Source organism: Asterias amurensis, chromosome 2 (genome assembly GCF_032118995.1).
Source record: "Asterias amurensis chromosome 2, ASM3211899v1".
In the NCBI taxonomy this organism is placed as follows: domain Eukaryota; kingdom Metazoa; phylum Echinodermata; class Asteroidea; order Forcipulatida; family Asteriidae; genus Asterias; species Asterias amurensis.
Window position 1 is genome coordinate 27,116,804 of NC_092649.1, and position 24,894 is coordinate 27,141,697.

At 38.4% G+C, this 24,894-nt stretch overlaps 1 protein-coding gene across 2 annotated transcripts; it reads left to right on the forward strand.

Moving 5' to 3' along the window:
* On the forward strand, positions 1 to 24,589 carry LOC139954480 (protein NEDD1-like). 2 transcript variants are annotated; one of them, XM_071954294.1, is made up of 15 exons: positions 1 to 126; positions 1,619 to 1,821; positions 3,096 to 3,190; positions 4,422 to 4,538; positions 6,446 to 6,586; positions 7,613 to 7,842; positions 8,496 to 8,694; positions 10,449 to 10,692; positions 12,013 to 12,111; positions 12,873 to 13,057; positions 14,228 to 14,507; positions 15,891 to 16,030; positions 16,855 to 16,961; positions 17,593 to 17,659; positions 19,537 to 24,589. In XM_071954294.1, the coding sequence occupies exons 2-15, from the start codon at positions 1,689 to 1,691 to the stop codon at positions 19,639 to 19,641; spliced, it is 2,142 nt and encodes a 713-aa protein (XP_071810395.1). In that variant the 5' UTR covers positions 1 to 126; positions 1,619 to 1,688; the 3' UTR covers positions 19,642 to 24,589. The 2 variants fall into 2 exon arrangements, with proteins under 2 accessions (XP_071810395.1, XP_071810396.1); XM_071954295.1 differs by having other exon boundaries at positions 5 to 126; positions 1,623 to 1,821.
* The last annotated feature ends 305 nt before the right edge of the window (positions 24,590 to 24,894 follow it).

A 24,894-nucleotide genomic window follows, 5' to 3' on the forward strand; every position in this document is an offset into this window, starting at 1 on the left:
AAACTGGCGGTATGGGATCGTTCAAACGTGAAAAAAACAAACAACCAAGCGATAAATGTAGAATTTCTTGAGTTTAACATTCTTGACTTGCAACTGCTACAGATGGTTGTTCATGTCTAAATGTTGGTGAGTATCTTCAAAGTGTAATTTTGTAATAATTGTGACAAAATAGGTATAAAATTGCCAATTACTCATATGGCAGGCAAAGTGCAAGACAGTTCTGTGCTACACACCATCGTACACTACAGTACAGCTGAGTGTGTCATGTGTGATTAATGTTTAATTGTTATGTGCATTAATTTGTGTGCACGACTAAAGCCAAACGCCATTCATTTCCGACAGGACGAACAATTTCTCTCCCATAATGTCTCTGGTAAAATTGTGGGATAACTATGTATGGTCTACCACTTTTCACTCATTTTTACAACAAGGGATCTTATTTAATAGGTAAATTAGATACTATTATTTCATATCGAAGTCGAATGAAAAAGTGGTGGCGCCATACGGAATATTTTCAAAACTGTGTTAAATAAAGACAGTGAACACTATTGGTGATTGTCAAAATCCATTCTTCTCACTTGGTGTATCTCAACATGTACATAAAATAACAAACCTGTGAAAATTTGAGCTCTATCGGTCTTCGGAGTTGTGAGATAACTATGAAAGAACAAAACACCCTTGTCCCACTACATCACTTCAGAGGGAGCCGTTTCTCACAAGGTTTTATACTATCAACCCCTCCCTATTACTAGTTACCAATTAAGGTTTTATGCTAATAATTATTTTGAGTAATTACCAATAGTGTCCACTGCCTTTAACATTTTTGTATGTACCCTGTACCCTGTAGGCCCTATGTTTTTTGTTTTGTTGTCATTCATCAACTAGCACCAGTGCTGCAATTAAAGTCTTAATTAAGATTAAAAGAAGCATGCATGCACCATGATCCAATCTGAATAACAAAATGATTGTGGAAAAATTTATAGTATAATGCCACCACTTTTTCACTCACTTCTACAAAAACAAATATCTAATTTTGTAGTATTATAGATTATACTTATTCAGGTTAAATACTTATGTACCGTATTTCATTAAGAATGAAAAGGTGGTGGCAGACATTTGTTCGAATCAGCACTCATGATCGATCATGCGCTTCAGTTCAGATAAAGGAACACGTTGCCTTGGATTGGACGAGTTGGTCTTGAAAAGCGTTTGTAACCGTTTGTTATGAAATGCATATGGGTAGAAAGATGTTTTAAAAGTAGAATACAATGATCCACACACACTTGCCTCGAAATTGCGTGGTTTTCCTTTTACTTTGCGAACTAACACTGTCGGCCATTTATGGGAGTCAAAAATCTTACTCCCATAAATGGCCGACCGTGTTTGTGGACGAGGTAAAAGGAAAACCACGCAATTTCGAGTGATACTTGTGTGGATCATTATATTATACTTTTAAAATATCTTTCTAATCATATGCATTTTATAACAAATGGTTACAAACGCTTTTCAAAGACCAACTCGACTGATCAAAGGCAACGTGTTCCTTTAACATCATCATCATGGCACCGCCAAGTAATTGGCATAAATATCTCTCCCATTGGTTGGTTTTTATTCTTAGCAAGGCTGACTCTCCAACAGAACTCCGCTAATGTGAGGTAGATGCATCTATAGAGCCTAGGGTAGTCACCATGGAGGATGGGTTGAAGCTTGCCTCCGGAGGAGAAGACATCAAACTTTGGGATGTGGCAAGCAGCTCAACACCCAGTCATCAGTTCTCTCCACACACCAGCGGCATCTCCTCACTATGCTGGAGTCATAACAATATCCTTTGCTAAAGTAACCCAGCCCAGGTCTCAAAATAACCCAACGCAGGCCTGATACTTCAAAGAGCTAACGAAGGCGATTGCCTCCATGCCCCCTGGTCATTGCCTTGGTCAGGGATGAGATTGTTCAGTCTATTGGCTGAATTCAGACTTTTTATATCAGCCTGGTGAAGAAAATCAGACAATATTTTTCCCACAAATAAAGAAATCCTGCTTATTGGTCTACTTCTCTAAAACTAGTATTTTGTATACTGTTTCCAAAAGCTCCTTGGAATCTGTAACCCAAAAGTAGAAATGACATCATTTCAACATACCTTTGAATTTGTATCCAAGTTTCAGACTTTTTCTTTAGTAATGACTCTCACCCCTGCTTGGTGCCCTTGAAATGCCACATTAGAAATTTCCGCATAGGGTGCTCTTTTAATTCAAGGAGAAAATGCCTTGGTGCCCTTGCCCTTTCAAAAACGAAGCATACAGGCCTGTGTTATATCATCTCAATCAAAAGTCTCCCATTACCATGGTGCCCTTTGCTTTTGCTGTGGTGCCCTTTGCAAAGTTCCAAGTAAATTTTACATTTTCGATTGACATGGTTAGCAAATCAAGTTTGAGGAGCTCAACCAAATTTCACCTGGAACATCAACTGAGGTATTTTTAGATTGTCTATTTTTGTAGCTTTATAAGATTGTTAATGTTTGTTACAGCGCATTGATGCCGATGCTTAGGTCTATGCGCTTTAAAGGCAGTGAACACTATTGGTAATTACTCAAAATAATTATCAGCATAAAACCTCTCCTGGTAATGAGTAATGGGGAGAGATTGATAGTATAAAACATTGTGAGAAACAGCTCCCTCTGAAGTGACGTAGTTTTCGAGAAAGAAGTAATTTTCCACGAATTTGATTTCGAGACCTCAAGTTTAGAACTTGAGAAATCAAACCATCGAAACGCACACAAATTCGTGTGACAAGGGTGTTTTTTCTTTCATTATTATCTCGCAACTTCGACGACCAATTTAACTCAAACAGGTTTGTTATTTCATTCATATGTTGAGATACACCAAGTGAGAAGACTGGTCTTTGACAATTACCAATAGTGTCCACTATCTTTAATGGTGGTTGTTATTATTATTATTCTCGGACATTGTGTTTAGTGCGAACAAGGATACATTCATGTACTTGTGTTTAAACACAATAATCTATTGGTTGTTTGCATATTATTCAAATGCAGCAAATAGTGAAATATATCACCTTGTTTCCTTGACCAGTAAATTCACATCAGATTTTAGCAAGTGCCGGCAGTTCTGGTGATAAAGTGGTTCTTACGTTTGTCAGAAGCGCAGCATCAAATATTATTGAGTTAGCAGAGGGGGTAAGTTTAATAATTTTAATTATTTTAAAGGCAGTGGACACTATTGGTAATTACTCAAAATAATTTTTAGCATAAAGCCTTTCTTGGTGACGAGAAATGGGAAGAGGTTGATGGTATAAAACATTGTGAGAAACAGCTCCCTCTGAAGTGCCCTAGTTTTCGAGAAAGAAGTAATTTTCCACGAATCTGATTTCGTGACCTCAGATTTAGAACTTAAGGTCTGGAAATCAACCATCTAAACGCACACAACTTAGTGTGACAGAGGGTGTTTTTTTATTTCATTATTATCTCGCAAGTTCGATGACCGATTGAGCTCAAATTTTCACAGGTTTGTTGTTTTATGCATATGTTGAGATACACTAACTGTGAAGGCTAGTCTTTGAAAATTACCAATAGTGTCCACTGCTTTTAATGCTTAATTATTATTTAATACATGTTTTCTTACAGCATTTTACAGCAGTTTGGGTGCTCATATACAGGAGGGTTACCTCCTCTGGTTTAGTATTTATAACTTTATTTATTTTCTTGTAACCAATATTCCTGTAATTTTGTTTTTGTACAAATAGGTATAAAACAAACAAGCAAGTAGAACTAGTTATTTTTGGCGTCTGAAATTTGAGAGATTGTCACCCACGAAAAGAAACGTTGTACTAACTTTGAGGATTTTCATTGGTCCTTTTAGAGTTTGCCAATTACTTTTTCAGTGACTAGCCAGTAAGACCAGTATGCTTGTCAGTTCACTGGTCCGTCAGCTTTTTCTCTAGTCCATGCATGTACTTCACACTAAAGGCAGTGGACACTATTGGTAATTACTCAAAATAATTATTAGCATAACACCTTTCTTGGTAACAAGTAATGGAGAGCTGTGGATAGTATAAAACATTGTGAGAAACGGCTCCCTCTGAAGTACTGTAATTTTTGAGAAAGAAGTAATTTGATTTGTTTGAGGTCTCGCATGAGGTTTTTCGATAAGTGCACTGGGTTCTTTTGGGACCAATGGCTTTACGTCCCATCTGAAGGACGAAGCAAAGGTTAAGTGTCTTGCTTAAGGACACAAGTGTCACGGCTGGGGATTTGAACCCACACTCTTTTAATCAGAAACACCAGAGTTTGAATTCGGTGTTCTTAACCGCTCAGCCACGACACTTCCATGATTTTATGTTGCTGTTCACCATATTTGGATAGCACAACAAAAATAACACGATTTCTAATCAAAATCATTCCATTGCAGGAAAAACAGACTTGTGTCTCCTTCAACTCAACATCCCGCTACCTTTTGTCCGGTGGCAAGAACCGCATCGTCAGCATTTGGGATCTCAAGTCCAGGAAGCTGAAGAAAACGTACACGGTGAGAAATGGAATTTATATAAAAAGTATTGACACCGAGTTGCCTAAAATGTCTACTACCTGACTACAGAACAAACAGGGACATTGCCTCCCAAATTTCATTCAAACGCCATACAACATGCAACATTTATTTTCATATCACAGACATTCAGAATTTTTATTTATAACTCAAAACATCTCCTTTTTTTCATAAACAACTTTCAAGTAATTAAAACTGTACAATGTGTCGGGCAAAGTTAACTAGGAATATAAGAAGGATATGACATAGTCAGCAGTTCAACAGGAAATAATGACCAATAAACCTTCAAGTTTGTTGACCACATTTTGTTGTTTGTAATGCATAAACGTAAAAGTTAGGTGAGTTACTCATTCTAGCAGGTTACCAATCAGGGCAAGTTACTTAAGTGGAAAGTAACAATTTTGTGACTTCCTGTGTATGAGAGGGTAGTTTCTTTTATTAGTCTACGCAGGAACGCCCACTTGATTACATTTATACATATGTAGGTCACTTGCTTGCTTGGCTGGATAGCTGCTGTAGTGTTACATAAATTGCATAAATATGTCATCATCAAGTAGTTAATAGAAGTAAAAAGATATGTTATTTGGCAGACCTCATTCCAGAAAATTTATCACCTGGGATAGTTCATGATTTTATTCTGTAAAGTTGATGTCAAAAATGAATTCAGCCATATGTTGCGGTCCAGTAGACTGTTATCTAAAAGGAAAAGAGAGTATATCATGCAAAAATATACTTAATACATGTGGGCAATTCCAAGCAAACATGGACATGACACCAAAAAATCAAGTTTTTGTCACAACTTTCTTTCCCCTTAGAAGTTATAGCTAACATACGAAACCAATTTATTTTTAGTTGTTGACAAGGAATGAACCCAATTTTGCCAAATAAGAACTCAGCTTGGGCTCCACGTAGGCGTGGCTAAATTGAGTGGAAACGTGTAATGCGACTAACCGTAATGCGACTAACCATGGTTTTGCCACGTAAACCTAAAAGTTCAAGTTGCTGACTATTTGTAAGTATCCTGTTGGATACTAATGTATAAGAGATGTGTGCTAAATGTAGTAAAACCTTTGCAAGTTTTTTAGTTTGAGGAAACTTTTGAATTGAGACAAGTGTATTTTTTATCATGTCCTTTTTGTGTAATGCGACTAACCGCTTTTTACAAAGCTATAACATCCAGAGTACAACGCCCACAACATTTTTAATATCATCACTTAAAAGCCTTGGGTGTCAAGTACAAATCAGTCTATAAACTTAGTGGAAATAATATCTCACATAGAACTACTAGCACCAAGATCAAGAAATGACACTAAAAAGTGTAATGCGACTAACCATGGAATCGCCCATGTGGTTTATTCCGGCGGAATTCCTGTATTATATACATGGTGACTATAAGGTATTAGAACATCAATACTTTATAATTCACTACACCCTGCTTAAATTAATTCTATGTACATGTGACCCCTCTGACTGTATTCAAGATACGTTTGACACGGCTGTTCTGTTGTTATGCTGTTTCCAGTAATTTATTTACACTCCTCATGAATCTGTTGACGAAGATAAACACGTTGACTAACTATATTGTTTGAAGCTTTGCATGGTGTGGAGAAATAAGAAGAAACTATAAACAAATAGTAAACTTGCAGGTACAACCATATGTAAATTTCTTAGGGGTAGTGTTGACTCCTGAAGACGAGCACAGTATACCGTTCGAAATGTCAAGACCCAACCCCCTCTTTTCAGAGCCAACACTCGCCCTAAGAGATTTACACATGGTTGAACCCGTAAGTTTACTATTTATTTATAGTTTCTACACACTTTGACTAACTTTTAATCACAAATTTTTTAATCGATCAGGAAATGATTAATTTGTTGTCTTGTAATTTAAGGGTCACCAAGATTCAGTGACCTGCGCGATATTCAACTGGAATGACACCTATATTGCGTCGGGCTCAGCCAGTGGAGAAATCTTACTTCATAATGTCGTCTCTGGTCAGGCTAGCAGCCCTCTCATCGCACCCAAAACCCAGGTAAAGAATCCTCTACTTGGAACCGAATAATAGTAATAATAATAATAATATCAAAGTCTTATATAGCGCACGTATCTACCAAACAAGGTACTCAATGCGCTGAGTATAATATACAAACTTTCAGAAAGATAGGTAATTGCAGTGATGAATTTTGAGACCCAATTATTTAGCACCTTATAAAGGTTTACAAGGTGCTACGGCGCATACAGCAGCCACAGCCAGGAACACCGGGCGAACCCCTTCTCTTTTCGAAAAGTGCACTGGATTCTTTAACATGCGTTACACAGCACATGGGACCAATGGCTTTACGTCCCATCCGAAGGACGAAGCAATGGTTAAGTGTCTTGCTTAAAGACACAAGTGTCACGGCTGGGGATTCGAACCCACACTCTGCTGATCAGAAACACCAGAGTTTGAATTTGGTGCTCTGAACCGCTCGGCCACGACACTTCCACAGTACAGCAGACTCTCGTAAATACGAGGTCCTCCGGACTGGCTCATTTTCCTTGTTATATCCGTAGCTCATAACATACTATTGCGTTTATAATAATTGCACTATGCACAAAGTGCATGACATACGTAATGGCTGCACGTGTACACAGAAGATATAGGCCCTTCAAAAATCGTTAATATTCTGGGCATTATTTTCAGGTTTAAATTGCAAAAAAAAATAACTGGCACTGAAAGAGTTCAAGACACTGGACACTATTGGTAGTTGTCAAAGACTAGTCTTCTCACTTGGTGTATCTCAACATAATATGCGTAAAGTAACAAACCTGTGAAAATTGGTCCTCATTCGTTCGTCGAAGTTGGGAGATAATAATGTAAGAAAAAACAACCTTGTCATACGAAGTTGTGTGCTTTCAGATACTTGATTTCGAGACCTCAAAATCTAATTCTGAGGTCGCGAAATCAAATTCGTTGAACATTACTTCTTTCTCTAAAAACTAAGCCACTTCAGAGGGAGCCGTTTCTCACAATGTTTTATACTATCAACCTCTCCCGTTTACTCATTTTCCTTTATAGAGTGTCCGCTCTCTGGAGTACTCGCTCCTCAAGAAATCCATGCTGGCCTCCGTGTCTGATGATGGTGGCCTGACCATGTGGGACACCAACTCCCGTAAGCCCATTACGACATTCCGAGATGCTCACAGGGCACCGGCTACAGGGCTGGCGTTCTCACCAGTCAATGACATGCTGCTGATGAGTACCGGTCTGGATAAGAGAATCGTCTGCTACGACGTACTTGGCAAGGGGTTAGTATCATTAGGTGTGGAGTTTCATATTTGAGCGGGCAAGGCCATTTTTGTGTGCAATGGGCACTTCCATAAGCAACTCTTAAAGTCTATGACTCTTTTGAAGGGGCACCAAGACTAGGGGGCAACCAAGGCCGTGGCATCTGTGTTATTCAAGGCCAGAAACGTGCGTTATTCAACATGTAAAACTACTCAGAAGTAGTATCAACAACAAAAATGTTTCTGTTCATGTCAAAGAGGAATTTCGCATCTGAAGTAGTCAAAATCTCATACTCAATGACGCTTTGATTGAATTTCATTCAAATTGAGGAAAGAACTAATGAACTTTCCGTGCAAAAATGTACAGACCAATATATTTGAAATGTGACATTATTGACTGTATTAGGTTGTTGGTGATTGCGGTGAACTGGAATCAAATACAGTTGTTGTTTGTGTACCTTTCTAGCGTGAGATTAGAGACTTCTGTTTTTCACACTTTCCTATTATAGGGCTTTATCTTTTGGAAAATGAGTGCAACACAAACTGAATTCCACTTTAGAGCCCCCCTTAAAAGCATACTGCTTTATCAATAAACAAGAACGTAACACAATTTTCTTTTCATTAAAATTTAATAAAAAATTGTTGTTTTTTTCTGTCTTTCTTCTGACCTGAAGAATCATCCGAAGTATGACAGTTGAGTCACCTCTGACGTCCATTGCTTGCATGCATGATGGTGCCACGCTGGCTGTAGGTTCAACGCGAGGCAAGGTGTATATCTTTGACTTGAGGATGGGCTCTACCCCATTAAATGTCTTCAGTGCTCACAAGTCATCTGTGCAGTCTGTGCGATTCCAGCATGCGCCGACTGCAAGGGTAAGATTGGGGTTGTCTCTCTCAAAATCAATCATTCAATAAATCGTTAAACTTATATGGCACCGATCCAACAGTCAATGCTCATAGCACAGTACGGTAGACTCTGGAAAAAAGGGTGAGATTTAAAGACACTGGACACTATTGGTAATTGTCAAAGACCAATCTTCTCATTTGGTGTATCTCAACATTTGAGCTAAAACGGTCACCGAAGTTGCAAGATATCAATGAAATAAAAAAACACCCTTGTCACACGAAGTTGTGTGCTTTCAGATGATTAATTTAGAGACCTCAAATTCAAAATGTGCGGTCTTGAAATCAATTTTGTGTAAAAATACTTTTTTTCTCGAAAACTATGTTACTGCAGAGGGAGCAGTTTCTTACAATGTTTTATAACTATCAACCTCTCCCCATAACTCGTTACCAAGTAAGGTTTTATGCTAATAACTATTTTGAGTAATTACCAATAGTGTCCACTGCCTTTAAGCAAAGGTTTTGAAATTGGCTTCTGAAGTAGATTGCCTGATGTTCTTAGGAAGATGATTCCACATCCTTGGTGCTTTGATAGAAGAGGCACGATCCCCCCCCCCCCCAACTGTGTTTAGTTCTTTGAATGCAAAATAAAATGAAGTTTGGAAACAGGAACGCAGATTTTCTGACAGGTTCTTTGATGGTCAGTGAGAAATAAAGGGGCTGAGGCATTGAGGCTGTAGAACATAAGTAGCCTCTAGCCACCGGGCAATCTTGGTGGTCTAGTTGGTAAGACACTGCTCTAGAATTGCAAGGGTCTTGGGTTCGAATCCCACCCGAGTAACATGCCTGTGATGCTTGTTCACAGGACTCGGGAAAGTACTGAGTATAAAGTGCTAACACACATCAGTGTATGGGTAAAAACCAAAATTAATATTCTTTATCCCAGATGCAAATTTAACATCTATTATATACGCGATACCCGCTGCCAAAACATATAAGATTCAAACTGCCTTAAGCTACCGCGCAACCTCTATAGTCTAGTTGGTAAGACACTGCTCTAGAATTGCAAGGGTCTTGGGTTTGAATCCCACCCGAGTAACATGCCTGTGATATTTTTTCACAGGACCCGGGAAAGTACTGAGTATAAAGTGCTAACACACATCAGTGTATGGGTAAAAAAACCAAAATGAATATTCTTTATCCCCGATTCAAATTTAACATCTCTTATAGAAGGATCTTAAGATTGAGATCTTGACCCATAGACTCTTCAGGATTGGTGTCGCATGATCAAAACAGCAACATCCTGGAGGAAAAATTGTAACTAGAATTGCTTCTGTTCATCCAGGGGTAAATGGGTACCTGTGAGGGCAGAGAAACTGTAGTTTGAAGCAGACTATTGTCGCAAACAAGGTGTTGCACATTTCAGAGATGAGATTGTTCAGACTTTTGGTTGAATTCAAACTTTTTATTTCGGCCTGGTGAAGAAAATCAGGCAATATTTTTGTTCACAAATAAAGAAATCCTGCTCATTTGTCTACTTCTCTAGTGCTTTGGACACTGTTTACAAAAGCTCCTTGGAATCTATAACCTCAGGGGTTACCAAACAGTAGAAACGGCATCATTTCAACATACCTTTGAATGTTTATCCAAGTTTCAGACTTTTTCGTTAGTAATGACTCTCACCCCTGACATATGCAGCAAGGGGGATCATCTTAAGGGGATGCAACTTTTTATTTCAGATGAAGATCGCAAGTTTTTTAACTTTTCTCTTCTTCCATCAACAGAGTAATGGTGTAGGTAGCAAAGGTGCTAAGCCTGTACAGTCGGTATCAGCAGGGCGTAAACTCCCCCAGGTTAGCCCCGGAGTGGCTCAGGTTGCCCCTTCCGTTCAGAAGATAAGCAAGTCTTCCACGAATCCGTCTAGTAGTGCCGGTAAATCGCTAGAGGAAGCTGGTAATGATTCCAACAGGCTTGGAACACCAAGAGATAACATCGAGAATCAGGATATCATCTCACCGATTAGAGAAGGTATGGAATCACAGTATTTTTTTTTTATTTTTTTTATTTTTGGTGTGTTTATTTTGGGGTGTCGTGGCCGAGTGGATAAGAGCACCGAATTCAAGCTCTGGTGATTCTGTACAGCGGAGTTTGGGTTCGAATCCCGGTCGTGACGCTTGTGTCCCTGAGCAAGACACTTCACTATAATTGCTTCTCTCCACCCAGGGGTAAATGGGTACCTGTTAGGGCAGAGATGGTTCTTGTGATTGATTAGCCTTGATTGCGCTACATATTTGTTGGCACAGGCTGTATACTCCCCAGGGAGCTGAGATGGTTTAAGGAATAATTTAAGGCCCAGTGACCAGGGGTAACAATGTTGAAGCGCCATGAGTGTCACTGCGTGACGGACCTGAGCGCTATATAAGAAGCCACTATTATTAATATTATTATTTGTTCTCTACAATGGTATTTACAGGTATCGTTTTTTTTTTTAAAAGGAGATAAAACTATGTCTGCAGTTATATTAGTTTATAATAATATTAATTTTGGTTTTTACCCTTACACCGATGTGTGTTAGTACTGTAAACTCAGTTTATAATAACAATTACACAATAATTGATCAAAACATTAGTTATAAATAAGAACAAGTAAACTGAAACCCACTTAAGGACACTGGACATATTTGGTAATTGTCAAAGATCATCTTCTCAACTATGCACAAAATAACAAACCTGTGAAAGTTTGAACTCAACTGGTCTTCGAAGTTGTGAGATAATAATTGAAATTTGTTTTACTGGTCAAGTTTTAGTGCAACCCATTGGTTGTCATACTGTTCATTCCTTTTGAATGTTTTTGTATGAACTAAACCAATAAATATAATATAAAAATATAAATATACATCGTTGGCGTTTAAAGGCAGTGGATACTATTGGTAATTACTCAAAATAATTATTAGCATGAAACTTTTCTTGGTGACGAGTAATAGGGAGAGGTTGATGGTATAAAACATTGTGAGAAATGGCTCCCTCTGAAGTGCCATAGTTTTCCACGAATTTGATTTTGAGACCTCAGATTTAGAACTTGAGGTCTTGAAATCAGCCAACGAAACACACACAACTTCGTGTGACAAGGGTGTTTTTTTTCTTTCTGAGTTATCTCGCAACTCCGACAACCATGACCAATTGATATTTTATGCATATGTCGAGATACACCAAGTGAGAAGACTGGTCTTTGACAATTACCAATAGTGTCCAGTGTCTTTAAAAGAGTGCATTCATTCCACTTCTGTATTTTGAAACATGGACAAATTGAGTTTGAGTTTGGTGATAATTTCAATGTGCTTTATTGCAGGTGCTAGAATTACAGATAATGTCAACCACATTGGCCGACCAAACACAATGGGTAAAGCAGACGGCACCCCCGCAACCCAAAAGAAAGACAGTCTACCAGGTAAGGCTTTCTCATATTTTTGTGGATTTACTAGCTCCAGAAGGTTAATAAGGGAATCAATGTGTGGTGAAGAGGTTTTCAACTAGTGGTTTAAACCCAACGAGGCCTGGTTCTTGATAATTTTACCGAGCCAAAGTCGAGACGAATTCAAGGTATTTATGAATAGCCTTTTAAATTCTACACATACATGTAGTGGTATACAGAACGCTGATTATGTGAGCCATTGAACCTGTCGTAGATAATTCACCGCTGTGTGACTTGACAGTTGGCAGATTGTAATGATAATAATGTTATATAGGATTTGAGGCATTGCATGGTGAGGTATCAATGTATATTTGGTTTGCGGTAACACCATGTGTGTATCTTCTTGCCAGGTAGAGTTTGTTCTTAGAGAACCGTCTTGTTTTATTCTACTGCCGCTGAGTAGATAATCGGAGGTTCGGGAGACTTCTCAGTTCTGAAAAGAACTGTCCTGCTTTTTAACTATTACCAGGGCGGATGGTATGGAACAAAACTGGACTACTAATGTTAGTCATCACACAGGCTAGAGTGGAGTATACTGAACAAAAATACTGTAGCCTAGCGGAGCACTTCAGCATCCAATGAGGACAAGTTCTTTTGTGTATTCCACCAGCACTGTGTGTGATAATGACTTTATTTTCAAGCAACCTTGACATGCAGCCAACATTGGCTATCATGGTACATTTGTTTCAAGCCTTCTGAATTATTTGAAGCATGTAACTCTTTGAAATCTCTTGCAGATTTTTTCTCACCGCTGTCGGAGAACACCTCCAATACTTCCTCCCGGAGAACTCCGATAGGCTCAGTAGATTTAGAACCGCAGTCTTCCCCAGGTGTACTACCCCAATCAGCCACCAAGAATTTCCCTCTAGATGTAGACCTCTACAATGGAACTTCTGTCACGTCATCCTCAAATGCAATTAAGGTGAACAACAATCACATTATACCAGGCATTATATTTTTTCTGTTTAAAGGCAGTGGACACTATTGGTAATTACTCAAAATAATTATTAGCATAAAACTTTACTTGGTGATGAGTAATGTGGAGAGGTTGGTGGTATAAAACACTGTGAGAAAAGGCTCCCTCTGAAGTGACATAGTTTTCGAGAAAGAAGTAATTTTCGACGAGTTTGATTTTGAGACCTCAGATTTAGAATTTGAGGTCTTGAAATCAACCATCTGAACGCACACAACTTCGTGTGACAAGGGTGTGTTTTCTTTCATAATTATCTCGCAACTTCAACGACCAATGGAGCTTAAATTTTCACAGGTTTTTTTTGTTTATGCATATGTTGAGATACACCAAGTGAGAAGACTGGTCTTTGACAATAACCAATAGTGTCCAGGGTATTTAAGTAGGATTTCCGATTTGTTTTCCCTTGGCGAAAATCTAAATTTTTTAAATTTATATTTTTCACATGTTACCCGCCAAAGTTTCATGCCATATACATTGCTTGTGACTGGTATTGAGCTATTGTTTACTTAGCATTACAATTGAGTGGAGTCTTGGCCCATATTCGGGTTTTACTAAGCATGGATTATTTTGCTTAAGCAGAATGTTATGCTTAAGCAGCTTCAGAAATTGGGCCATGATGTCATCGCAATTATTGAGAAAATAGAATGAGTTGTTTCAAACTGCTTTCCATCCATAAGGACCTGTGGTATGAATGCAATGGGAGACTTTGGGACGCTAGGTGGCAGCAGACCTACCAGGCAAATTTCCATTGTTTACGCAGTTCTGAGCGTGCGCACATGACCGAGAACAATGTATTTTACCTGGTAAGTCTGCTGCCACCAAGCGTCCCAAAAGTCTCCCATAACCAGGTATTGGCCTGACTCGTCAATGCAAGTAGAGTTTCAGGGTCCAGCCGTCAATTTCACCAAACTCTTCCTAACTTAGGATTAATCTTAGGACTTAGGACGAGTCCCAACCCTGCACTGTAGCATGCAGATCTTAAGATTGATCCTAAGTTAGGACGAGTTACTCGTTCTTACTCGAGATAGTCTAGCATTTCGTGAAATCGGCTGCAGGTGCTCTTACTTTATACGTATTGTATTAACTTCCACTTGATTCTTTCATGATTGTCTTTAATAGAGCGTCAGATCAAACTCGTCCAGCAGTCAGCCAGCTATTACCAAACCAGTACTAAATCTTGACAGGAAGAGCAGTCCCGAGCGGGGACGTAGTAAGTCCCTTACGAGCCAGGCCGCTTTATTACCGGGGTCGGTGTCGCCCATAAGTGGACCAGAGCTTTCCTTGAGCCCCAACGAGCCAGTGAGGTTGCAGGTTACAGCTCAGCCAGCAGCTGTGGCTCTTTTATCTCCAAGGACAGCCAGGACGATTGGAGTGACTGAGAGCGATGCTAAGCCATTCGGTAAGTCACTATTCCGCTGTGTCAAGTGAGTAGGGTATCGTGGCCGAGTGGTTAGGAGCTTCAAGCTCTGGTGGTTAAGTCATCGGGATGTGGGTTAGAATCCCGGTCAGGACACTTGTCTCCTTGAGCAAGACACTTAAAGGGAAGGTACACGTTTGGTAATTAATCAAAACAAATTTAACTTAAAGGCAGTGGACACTATTGGTAATTACTCAAAATAATTATTAGCATAAAACCTTTCTTGGTGACGAGTAATGGGCAGAGGTTGGTGGCATAAAACATTGTGAGAAATGGCTCCCTCTGAAGTGCCATAATTTTCGAGAAAGAAGTAATTTTCCACGAATTTGATTTTGAGACCTCAGATTTAGAACTTTAGTTCTCGAAATCAAACATCTAAACGCACACAACTTCGTGTGACAAGGATTATTTTTCTTTCATCATCTCGCAACTTCGATGACCGATTCAGCTCAAATTTTCACAGGTTTGTTATTTTATGCATATGTTGAGATACACCGACTGTCAAGGCTAGTCTTTGACAGTTACCAATAGTGTCCACTGTCTTTAAAAACTGACTTGGTACTGAGCATTGGAGAGCTGTTGATAGTATAAAACAATCTGAGAAACGGCTCCCTCTGAAGTAGCATATATTTTGAAGTAGAGGTAATTTCTCACTCAAATAATAAAAGACTTCTAGCTAGAAGTATTTTATTCCTATCTGAAAGCACACAAATTCGTCCAACAAGGGTGTTTTTTCTTTCATTATTATCTCGCAACTCCGACGACCTATTGAGCTCAAATTTTCACAGGTTTGTTATTTTATGCATATGTTGAGAAACACAAACTTTGAAGGCTAGTTTTCGACAATTACCAATAGTGTACCTTCTCTTTAACCATAAGCTTCTCTCCGCCCAGGTTCTGATTGTTTTTTAACTGGATGTTTTGATCAGCATGCTTTTTTTTTTTAAGATGATGAGAGCATACTTATCGAATTGTCAAATTAAAACCTACACTTCTTTTCAGAACCACCCCAACTCGATTAGAGATTACTATTACATCTTCAAGTACGCGCTAATCCTCCAATCAGATTGGCAGAATGGAGTGGTGATCAAAACCTATATTGCACGGCTAATATCACTACCATGCGTCTTGTGTGTTCTATGTCACGCGCCAAGTTTGCTTGAAGATAAATTTATACGTTATCACATGCGCGCTCGTGGAAATACGGAAAATATAGCGCGTCCGCGTCCCATGGCCGAGTTGGACGCAGAAGCGCTATATTTTTCCGTATTCCACTCGCGCTTGTGTGATAACTTATAGTGTTACCACAAGCCTTACTATATTATGTACATAACCGAATAAAATATTGTTTATATATTTTTATAGGCACTCCACAGAGTCGAAGAACAACTTCTCCAGGCAGGGGTCTCCTTGGAGGGTCTTCAGAAAGCGCTTCTAGAGCCAAGAGTGGGGATGCGATATCAAGGGGTCTCGTCAGTGCATCAGGGAGTCCGAGGAACCTGCAGGTTGCACCCTCTTTTTGTCCTTTAAGTTCTCTCTTAAAACATATTATTTTAGTCAAGGCTATGGGCAATATTGTTTTGTTTTGTGATTCGCGATTTATCTAATTTAACTGAGTCTTTATCATAGAGCTTTGTATATTGACTAGAGCGCTAACACCTCGTTATACACGCACTAAGGTTTTGAAGCTGTGTGGGCGCATCCATGTTTATGTACAAACCAATACAAATGCTTGAATTTTTGTACGGCAATTGTACGGCTATTTGCATGATAGTGCGCTTGTTCTTTTCTATGTGTCATCGAACCAAAAAATGCAGCAAATGTGAACGCACAATCTGCTGATGAGCGTACAAACTGCGTGCGTCATGTTTAAAAGGTGCGTATGCTTTTTTTAATACATCAATCAAGTCAAACTTTCGGTTTTCGTAGTGCGGACGTACTCGAATGAGCAGTCGCGTACGTAAGCGCACAACCCGAATGTAACAAAATCGCGGCATTGTGTGTTTTAACTAAAAATTAAAATAGTTCCGTGACAACAACACATCAAACATGTCTGCGCCCAGGGTGGCTTCAAAACGCAGAGCAAGTTAGCGCTCTAGTCAATATATATAGCTCTATGGTTTTTATGCATCTTTTTGTGTATTTTATTGTTGTATATGATTGTTGTATCATTGTATTTAATGTGCTTTTAATGTGTTTTAATCTGTCATTGTTTTAATTGATTACCAGTATTTGTAATAATTATTTGATAGTGCATTGAGATTATTTGTTGATGTAATGTAAGAGTTAAATATTATTATTATTTATTATTGTTATTATTATTATTCAGGTTGACTACAGAGATGCAAATAACGGTGCTGCAGCGGGTGCTGATTTACAACCCTTCCAGGTTAAGTTCATCAAGAACATGATTGATGAATCGCTTGAGGATTTCAAGTAAGAAAAAGTTACCTTTTTTGAAGTTGTCTTTAACTTTCAAACCTTTTTGAGTACACTTTGTTTGTCTTTCTTTTGTGTGTGTGTGTGTGTGTGTGTTTTTTAAATTAAAGGCACTGGACACTATTGATAATTGTCAAAGACCAGTCTTCTCACTTCTCATGCATAAAATAACAAATCTGTGAAAATTTGAGCTCAATCGGTCGTTGAATAAACACCCTTGTCACATGGAGTTGTGTGCGTTCAGATGCTTGATTTCGCGACCTCAAATTCTAAATCTGAAGTCTCAAAATCAAATCTTTCTCGAAAACTACGTTACTTTAGAGGGAGCTGTTTCTCACATTGTTTTATACCATTAACAGCTCCCCATTACTTGTTACCGAGAAAGGTTTTATGCTTATAAATATTTTGAGTAATAACCACTAGTGTCCGCTGCCTTTAAGGAGCATCTCTTGGAGAGGATATTTTTCTTCATATTTGTCATTTTAAATGTACCCAGGTAGGTTTCCTCAGGACATGCCGGATAAACAAGAAATAAATCAACAAAATAAGGTTGTAAACAGCCCACTTTCATTTGAAATATTTCCCTGTATCAATGTTCTAAACATGATTTGTTTCCCCTTGTTTACAGGGAATCCTTCCACCGAGAAATTCTACATTTGCAGCGAGAAATGGTCCGGCAGTTTCAAATACAACAGGTAAATAAATCATGATTCGGAAAGTTTCTTGCCTAAAACATTCTCTTTGAAATTCAATTAATTAGAAGTCTGACCAATTTAATATTTGTATTCTTTAAGTGTGCAATGACATGTATGATTTCTTGTTGAATTTAAAACAATCCGTTCATATTCATTATGTATCAAACTTGATTTCTTGATGGTATGCAAGTTAGCCATGCAAATCTGATTGTTGAATGTTGAATGTCCAATAATTTGTTGATATTCTTTATTCTTGATTATTGCTTAAGCAATTTGTTGACACTCTTTACATATATGTACATATGGCTTACTTTTGAATGTCCACTTATTTGTTGATAATTCGTCTTTCTTCTTGTCTGTAAACAAATATGATTTCTTGATGATTGCTCAATAGTTTGCTGACATACTTTGTTTTTAATATACAAATGTGATTTCTTATACACCAATCTGTTGAAATTCTTTATGTATGCAAACTTGATTTATCGATGATTTCTCGGCAACTTATTCCCTATTCTTTTATATTTTGATTCCATATTGAACGTACAACAATTTGTTGATATTCTTCTTGTATGCAAACATAATTTCTTGTCGAATGCTCAGCAGTTTGTTGACATTCTTCCCATATGCAATATTTTGTTTCTTGACTGTCCCAATTGTTTCTTTTCCAATGCTCAGCAGGTCTATTGACTTCCTTTACACTGAATTTGTTTGTTTGTTGAATGTCCACACTGTTTTAAATATTCTTCTCGTATGCAAACTTTATTTCTTGTCGAATGTTCAGCAGTTTGCTGACATTCTTTACATGTGTAATGATTAATGAATATGCTCTCCTTTTGAATGTCCAATAATTTGTTGATAATTTGTGTATGCAAACATGATTTCTTGTTGAATTTGTTGACATCCTTTACATGCAGTGTATATGCAAATATAATTGTTGAATGTCCAATAATCTGTTCATATTCGTCTTGTACATGTAGACAAACATGATTTATTGTCAAATGCCTAGCAATTTGTTGACATTCTTTACATGCAAATATTGTTGTTTCTTGTTTTAGGTCAGCCGTCTTTCACTCAGCTGTGTGTGTTGAAATGATAGTGTACTGATTTGATTTGATTTGATTTGATAATGTACTACAGTTTTTTTATTTTTTGTTTTTATTTTTTATTTTTTTATTTTTTATTTTATTTATTTTTTTTTGGGGGGGGGCTTTGGCTTGTTTACATTTCTAAAAAGTGTCTCCATCTTCCTTTTGTTTTCTATTATTGGAGTTCATCTTATGTCTATGTTTTTTTTAATTTATCTAAATCAATGGGGTCTTTACTTTTATGTATTGTGCATTCAATTAAAAAAAAAATTGTCCTAGATCGATTACTTTAGTGTCTTAGTGTCATCTGAATATTTTAATCGTAACTTTTTTTTAAATCTTTATCTAAATCAATGGTTATTTTACTTTTATATATATGTGCATTCAATGATATTGTTTTGTCCTAGATCGATTACTTTAGTGTATCTGAATATTTTAATAGTAGTTTTTTTATTGATAAAATAGAATTAGTTTCTAACTGCTTTCAATCCATAAGGACCTGTGGTATAAATGCGAAAAAATAGTCAATAGCCTAACGTTTTGACGCTAGTGGGGTCTTTCTCAAAGTTCCCATGAAGACTCTGCTGGTGTCGGAACATTAGGCCATGAACTTTTTTTGTGCAGTCTTTTTAATTGTAACAATTGTAATTAGAGTAGTATGGAAAACAATTAACTTCACATATACAAAAGCCACTCTGATAAGTTTTCTAATTAGAAGGACATTTTGATACCTTAATTTTCTTTCCAGTTGGACACATTTCATTACTTATTTTGTGGATATTTTTTTCACAGATTGAGATGCAAGCCACTCTTGAGAAGTATTCCGTTAATGAGGGTTTGCTGGCTGAGCTGGAGAGACTTCGAGAAGAGAACAAAAGCCTAAAAGCCAAATACTGACACCATGGCAAGTGCAAGCTATACTTCAGAAATAAAATGCAAGCCACATCGTGAAGACTGTTCTATCAATGAGATTTTACTTGAAAGAGACTAAGAGAATGGGAGCCACATAGCCCACTACCAAAAACCAGAAAGAATTTGCTCCGGGAGACGAAGCGAAGAGAACGAGGAAGCACCTTGTTAGAGTGAAATATTGACACCATGGGAGAGGGAAAACGCACGCCATACTTGAGAAATAAAACGCAAGGCATACCTTGAAGAATGTTCCATCAATGAGATTTTACTTGAAAGAGACTAAGAGAATGGGAGCCAGATAGCCCACTACCAAAAACCAGAAAGAATTTGTTCCGGGAGACGAAGCGAAGAGAACGAGGAAGCACCTTGATAGAGTGAAATATTGACACCATGGGAGAGGGAAAACGCACGCCTTACTTGAGAAATAAAACGCAAGGCATATCTTGAAGAATGTTCTCACAAAGAGGTTTTGCTTTGGAAGGACCAAGAAAAGAGAAGAAGAACACAGACAGCCAGCTTCCAAAATTTAGAAATGTTCAATCAACTAGGATTTGCTGTGGAGAGACTAAGTGAAGCGAACAAGAATCTTATTAGAGCAAAATACAAGGGGAGAGAGACAATGCAAGCCATACTTGGGAAATAATATGCAAGCCATACTTGGGAAATGTTCCATCAGTGAGGTTAGGCTCTGGAGAGACTAAAGGAAGAGAACAAGAACCTTAGAGAGAAATATTGACGCCGTGGTAGAGGGGACAAATGCAATCGATATCTGAGAAATGGTCCATCACTGCCCCTTTGCTTTGAAAGACTAAATGTAGAGAGCAAGAACCAGACAGCTAACTACTTAAACTAAAACCATTGGTGAGGAGAAATGCAAGCCAAACATGAGAAATGTTCAACCAATGAGGCTTTGCTGTGGAGAAACTAAGTGAAAACAAGAACCATACAGCCAACTACTAACCATTGATGAGGAGAAATGCAAGCCAAACTTGAGAAATGTTCAATCAATGAGGCTTTGCTGTGGAGCAACTTAGTGAAAACAAGAACCAGACAGCCAACTACTAACCATTGGTGAGGAGAAATGCAAGCCAAACTTGAGAAATGTTCAATCAGTGAGGCTTTGCTTTGGAGAAACTAAGTGAAAACAAGAACCATACAGCCAACTACTAACCATTGGTGAGGAGAAATGCAAGCCAAACTTGAGAAATGTTCAACCAGTGAGGCTTTGCTTTGGAGAAACTAAGTGAAAACAAGAACCAGACAGCCAACTACATGTACTTGCCATTGGTGAGGAGAAATGCAAGCCAAACTTGAGAAATGTTTAACCAATGAGGCTTTGCTGTGGAGAAACAAAGTGAAAGCAAGAACCAGACAGCCAACTACTAACCATTGGTGAGGAGAAATGCAAGCCAAATTTGAGAAATGTTCAACCAATGAGGCTATGCTGTGGAGAAACAAAGTGAAAGCAAGAACCAGACAGCCAACTACTAACCATTGGTGAGGAGAAATGCAAGCCAAATTTGAGAAATGTTCAGGCAATGAGGCTATGCTGTGGAGAAACAAAGTGAAAGCAAGAACCAGACAGCCAACTACTAACCATTGGTGAGGAGAAATGCCAATACCAGGGCACGGGAGAAAATTGATCTGGATTGCCTGGCCTTAAAATTCCATGTGTGGTCCCTTCTTTTTGGGACATTTCGTTTTAGTTTGGCAAGTTCTTTTTAAAAGTCAACGTTATTTAGCATTCATCAGAATTCAAGTTGTTTATTTATGTCTGGAATATAAAAGTCTGTGCAACTTTAATCTTTACTGACTTCGATCCCACTGTTTCGTATCGGTCACACTTGTATATACCTGTATTTATATTTGAACTTAAGGACAGCGTTGGTATGGCTGGTAAAAATGCTGCCTTGAACCGCTATACATGCCCAATACTTTGTTTTCGAAAGGTCAAGGGCACCATGGAGTTCTCTTTTTGGCGCCCCTGATTTGGAACATTGCAAGGGGCATGAAGGCAAAGGGGGCAACAGAGAATGGACTCTGTTGTCTCAGTACAGTGTCAGGCTCGAATACAGGCACAATTCTGGCACCTCTGTCCATGACTAAGGTGTACATTTCTATTTGAACATTTCAAGGGGCACAAAGGCAGTGGCATGGGGCAACGGAGAATGGACTCCGTTGTCTCAGTATGGTGTCAGGCTCGAATACAGGCATAATTCTGTCGCCTCTGACCGTGACTGAAGGTGTACATTTCTATTTGAACTTTTCAAGGGGCACAAAGGCAGTGGCATGGGGCAACGGAGAATGGACTCCGTTGTCTCAGTACAGTGTCAGGCTCGAATACAGGCACACTTCTGGCGCCTCTGACCATGACTGAAGGTGGACATTTCTATTTGAACTTTTCAAGGGGCACAAAGGCAGTGGCGTGGGGCAACGGAGAATGGACTCCGTTGTCTCAGTACAGTGTCAGGCTCGAATATAGGCACACTTCTGGCGCCTCTGACCATGACTGAAGGTGTACATTTCTATTTGAACATTTGAAGGGGCACAAAGGCAGTGGCATGGGGCAACGGAGAATGGACTCTGTTGTCTTAGTACAGTGTCAGGCTCGAATACAGGCACAATTCTGTCGCCTCTGACCATGACTGAAGGTGTACATTTCTATTTGAACGTCTCAAACATTTACTTTTAATCGTAAATACAATATTCATAAGCAATTAATGGTTGTTGTTGTTGAACAATCATCTGTTGTTGAACAATCATCTTCTATGGAGCACATCAAGAGATTTGGTTCTCGGCCAATAAAATTGACAACCCGTTACCGTGGTATAATAATAATATCCATGGCAGGATAATGAGAATAGTGTATAGAATCTTGAAGCTAAAATGTTTCATTCACAGTAACGTTTTTGAACGTTATAGTTTTTTGGTGAGCACGAAATTATTTCGAGCGCACGAAAACAAGAACCTTAATTTGACTATTTCTTGGATACTTGGCATTTGTTTTTACCGCATGTCCCTATATTAGGGCCTCCGTAGTAATAGAAAGTTTACACGCAACTTGGGAAATTTAATTCCATTTCTAAATGTAACGGAGTTTCAGGCAGAGCATTATTGCATAATGTTAAGACTTTGATAATGTTTAAAAACTGTATTTTTATACAATTCAATGCTGTACAGTCCGCTAAATTTGACTTGACTACCTATGCAAAAGAATGAATTATCTCACAGTGAATGTTAAAGATACTAGACACTATTGGTAATTGTCAAAGACCAGTCTTCTCACTTGGTGTATCTCAACATATGCATAAAATAACAAACCTGTGAAAATTTGAACTCAATTGGTTGTCGAAGTTGCGAGATAATAACGAAAGAAAAAAACACCCTTGTCACACGAAGTTGTGTGCTTTTAGATGGTTGATTTCGAGACCTCAAATTCTAAATCTGAGATCTCGAAACCAAATTCGTGGAAATTACCTTCTTTCTCGACAACTGTGTCACTTTAGAGGGAGCTATTTCTCACAATGTTTTATACTGTCAACCTCTCCCCGTTACTCGTCACCAAGTAAGGTTTTATGATAATAATTATTTTGAGTAATTACCAATAGTGTCCACTGCCTTTAAAACCGTGTACAAATGATAATGTTAAGTAAATGACAAGAACGATGTAAACAATACTGTGGAGACACTGGACACTCTGAAGCTGGCCAAATTGTTGTGGACATCTTGGAATTTATTTACCAATTACTTTTTGTGTATAGGGTCTTGCAGGTGCTCGGTATTTGCTTTTGGCTGTCTTTTTGTTCCTTTCTCTTTGGGTATTTAATCGTTTGTTTGTTTGTTTGGTGTTTTAAGGGGGGGGGGCATTTCCAGGCTAGAACTAGCTGCCAAAATAATCAGTCTTGTTCTGCTGCGCTACTTTATGAGCTACCTTGATATGTAAGAGCTTTAACTTGGGGGAAACACAATGCTGTATTTCCAGAGAAGTTGTGTTACCCTTTGTTTAAGGGTAACTGTGTCTCCCTTGTCGTGTTTGTTCACCGAGAATGAGGGGGATCTTTAGAATTTGTTGGTTTAATAACTATTAAGCTTCTTTACTTGAGTTATGCTCTATGGTCGTTACTACGTCTATAAGAGAGCTCTGTTGCGACTGTAGGTGGGTTCTTTCCCTGCCTTTCACCTCAGCGTACCTCGGTTCAGATCCCACCTGAGACACAAAGCCTTGCATGTGGATTGAGTTTTCGGTCGCTAGCTGATGGTGCGGGGTATTCCCCATACATATGATGTCCCAATCTCGTTATTGGCGGTAATTGCGCTGTTGGATTGGCATGATATTAATAAACAAAAATAACCAAATAAACAAACGAATAAAAGTAAGTGCCTTCTTGAGATAACGATGACCTCAGTGGTGTAATATTTTGTCAATAGACCATGTGAGCTGTGACATCACGTGTTTACAAAAACACAGGTCCTATGGGAAAGTTTACATTTTGTGTCATAATTTCCACATAAATCCGAGAATTATGAAAGTAAAAGCTGGACAAGTTTTGAGATGTGCCCCCTCTTATCATATCAAAAGTTGATAAGAATTAGACAGTGCAATCTCCAAAAAATACAAGATTTTATGTTTTCTTCCATTGAGCTGTGTACAAATGGTGCCTGCAGGAAGTCCAGGCTCTGTGGCTCTTTTGTAAACATGTGATGTCACTGGTTACATTAGCCCTATATAGGACTCTTTCTCTGTAGTACAAAACGAAAGTGTAAGGCCGCCAGGGCTAAGGTTACATTGTCTATAATGAGCTAGAATGAGAGTAGAATTGTAAATAGTTGGTCATTTTTGCACATAGTTTTACATGTAGACGTGTACAGCAATAACTTGATTTTGCTACGTGCTATATATAATATATTTTTTGGTTCGTTACTGCATTAAACTATTACAGTGCATTTTTTAAAAGTTGAACAAGCTGGTATTATTTCTTGACTGAGTTCTTGTTACATTGGTCAGTAGTTATGACGCAACATTTTCCCGTGGATCACTGGTTGGTGATGATGATAGAAACTGTTTAATCAGTGAGCCTCAGACGGAATGATTGAAATCTTTGCCCAATAGTATTGTCACTTTTTAACACGCGGCGACTGATGCTACGCTCACCATGTTGTTGGTCAATAGGCTTACGTGTAAACGCCGCGTCACCTAAAAATGCGCATTTCTCTAAATAACACACGTTGACCTGGACC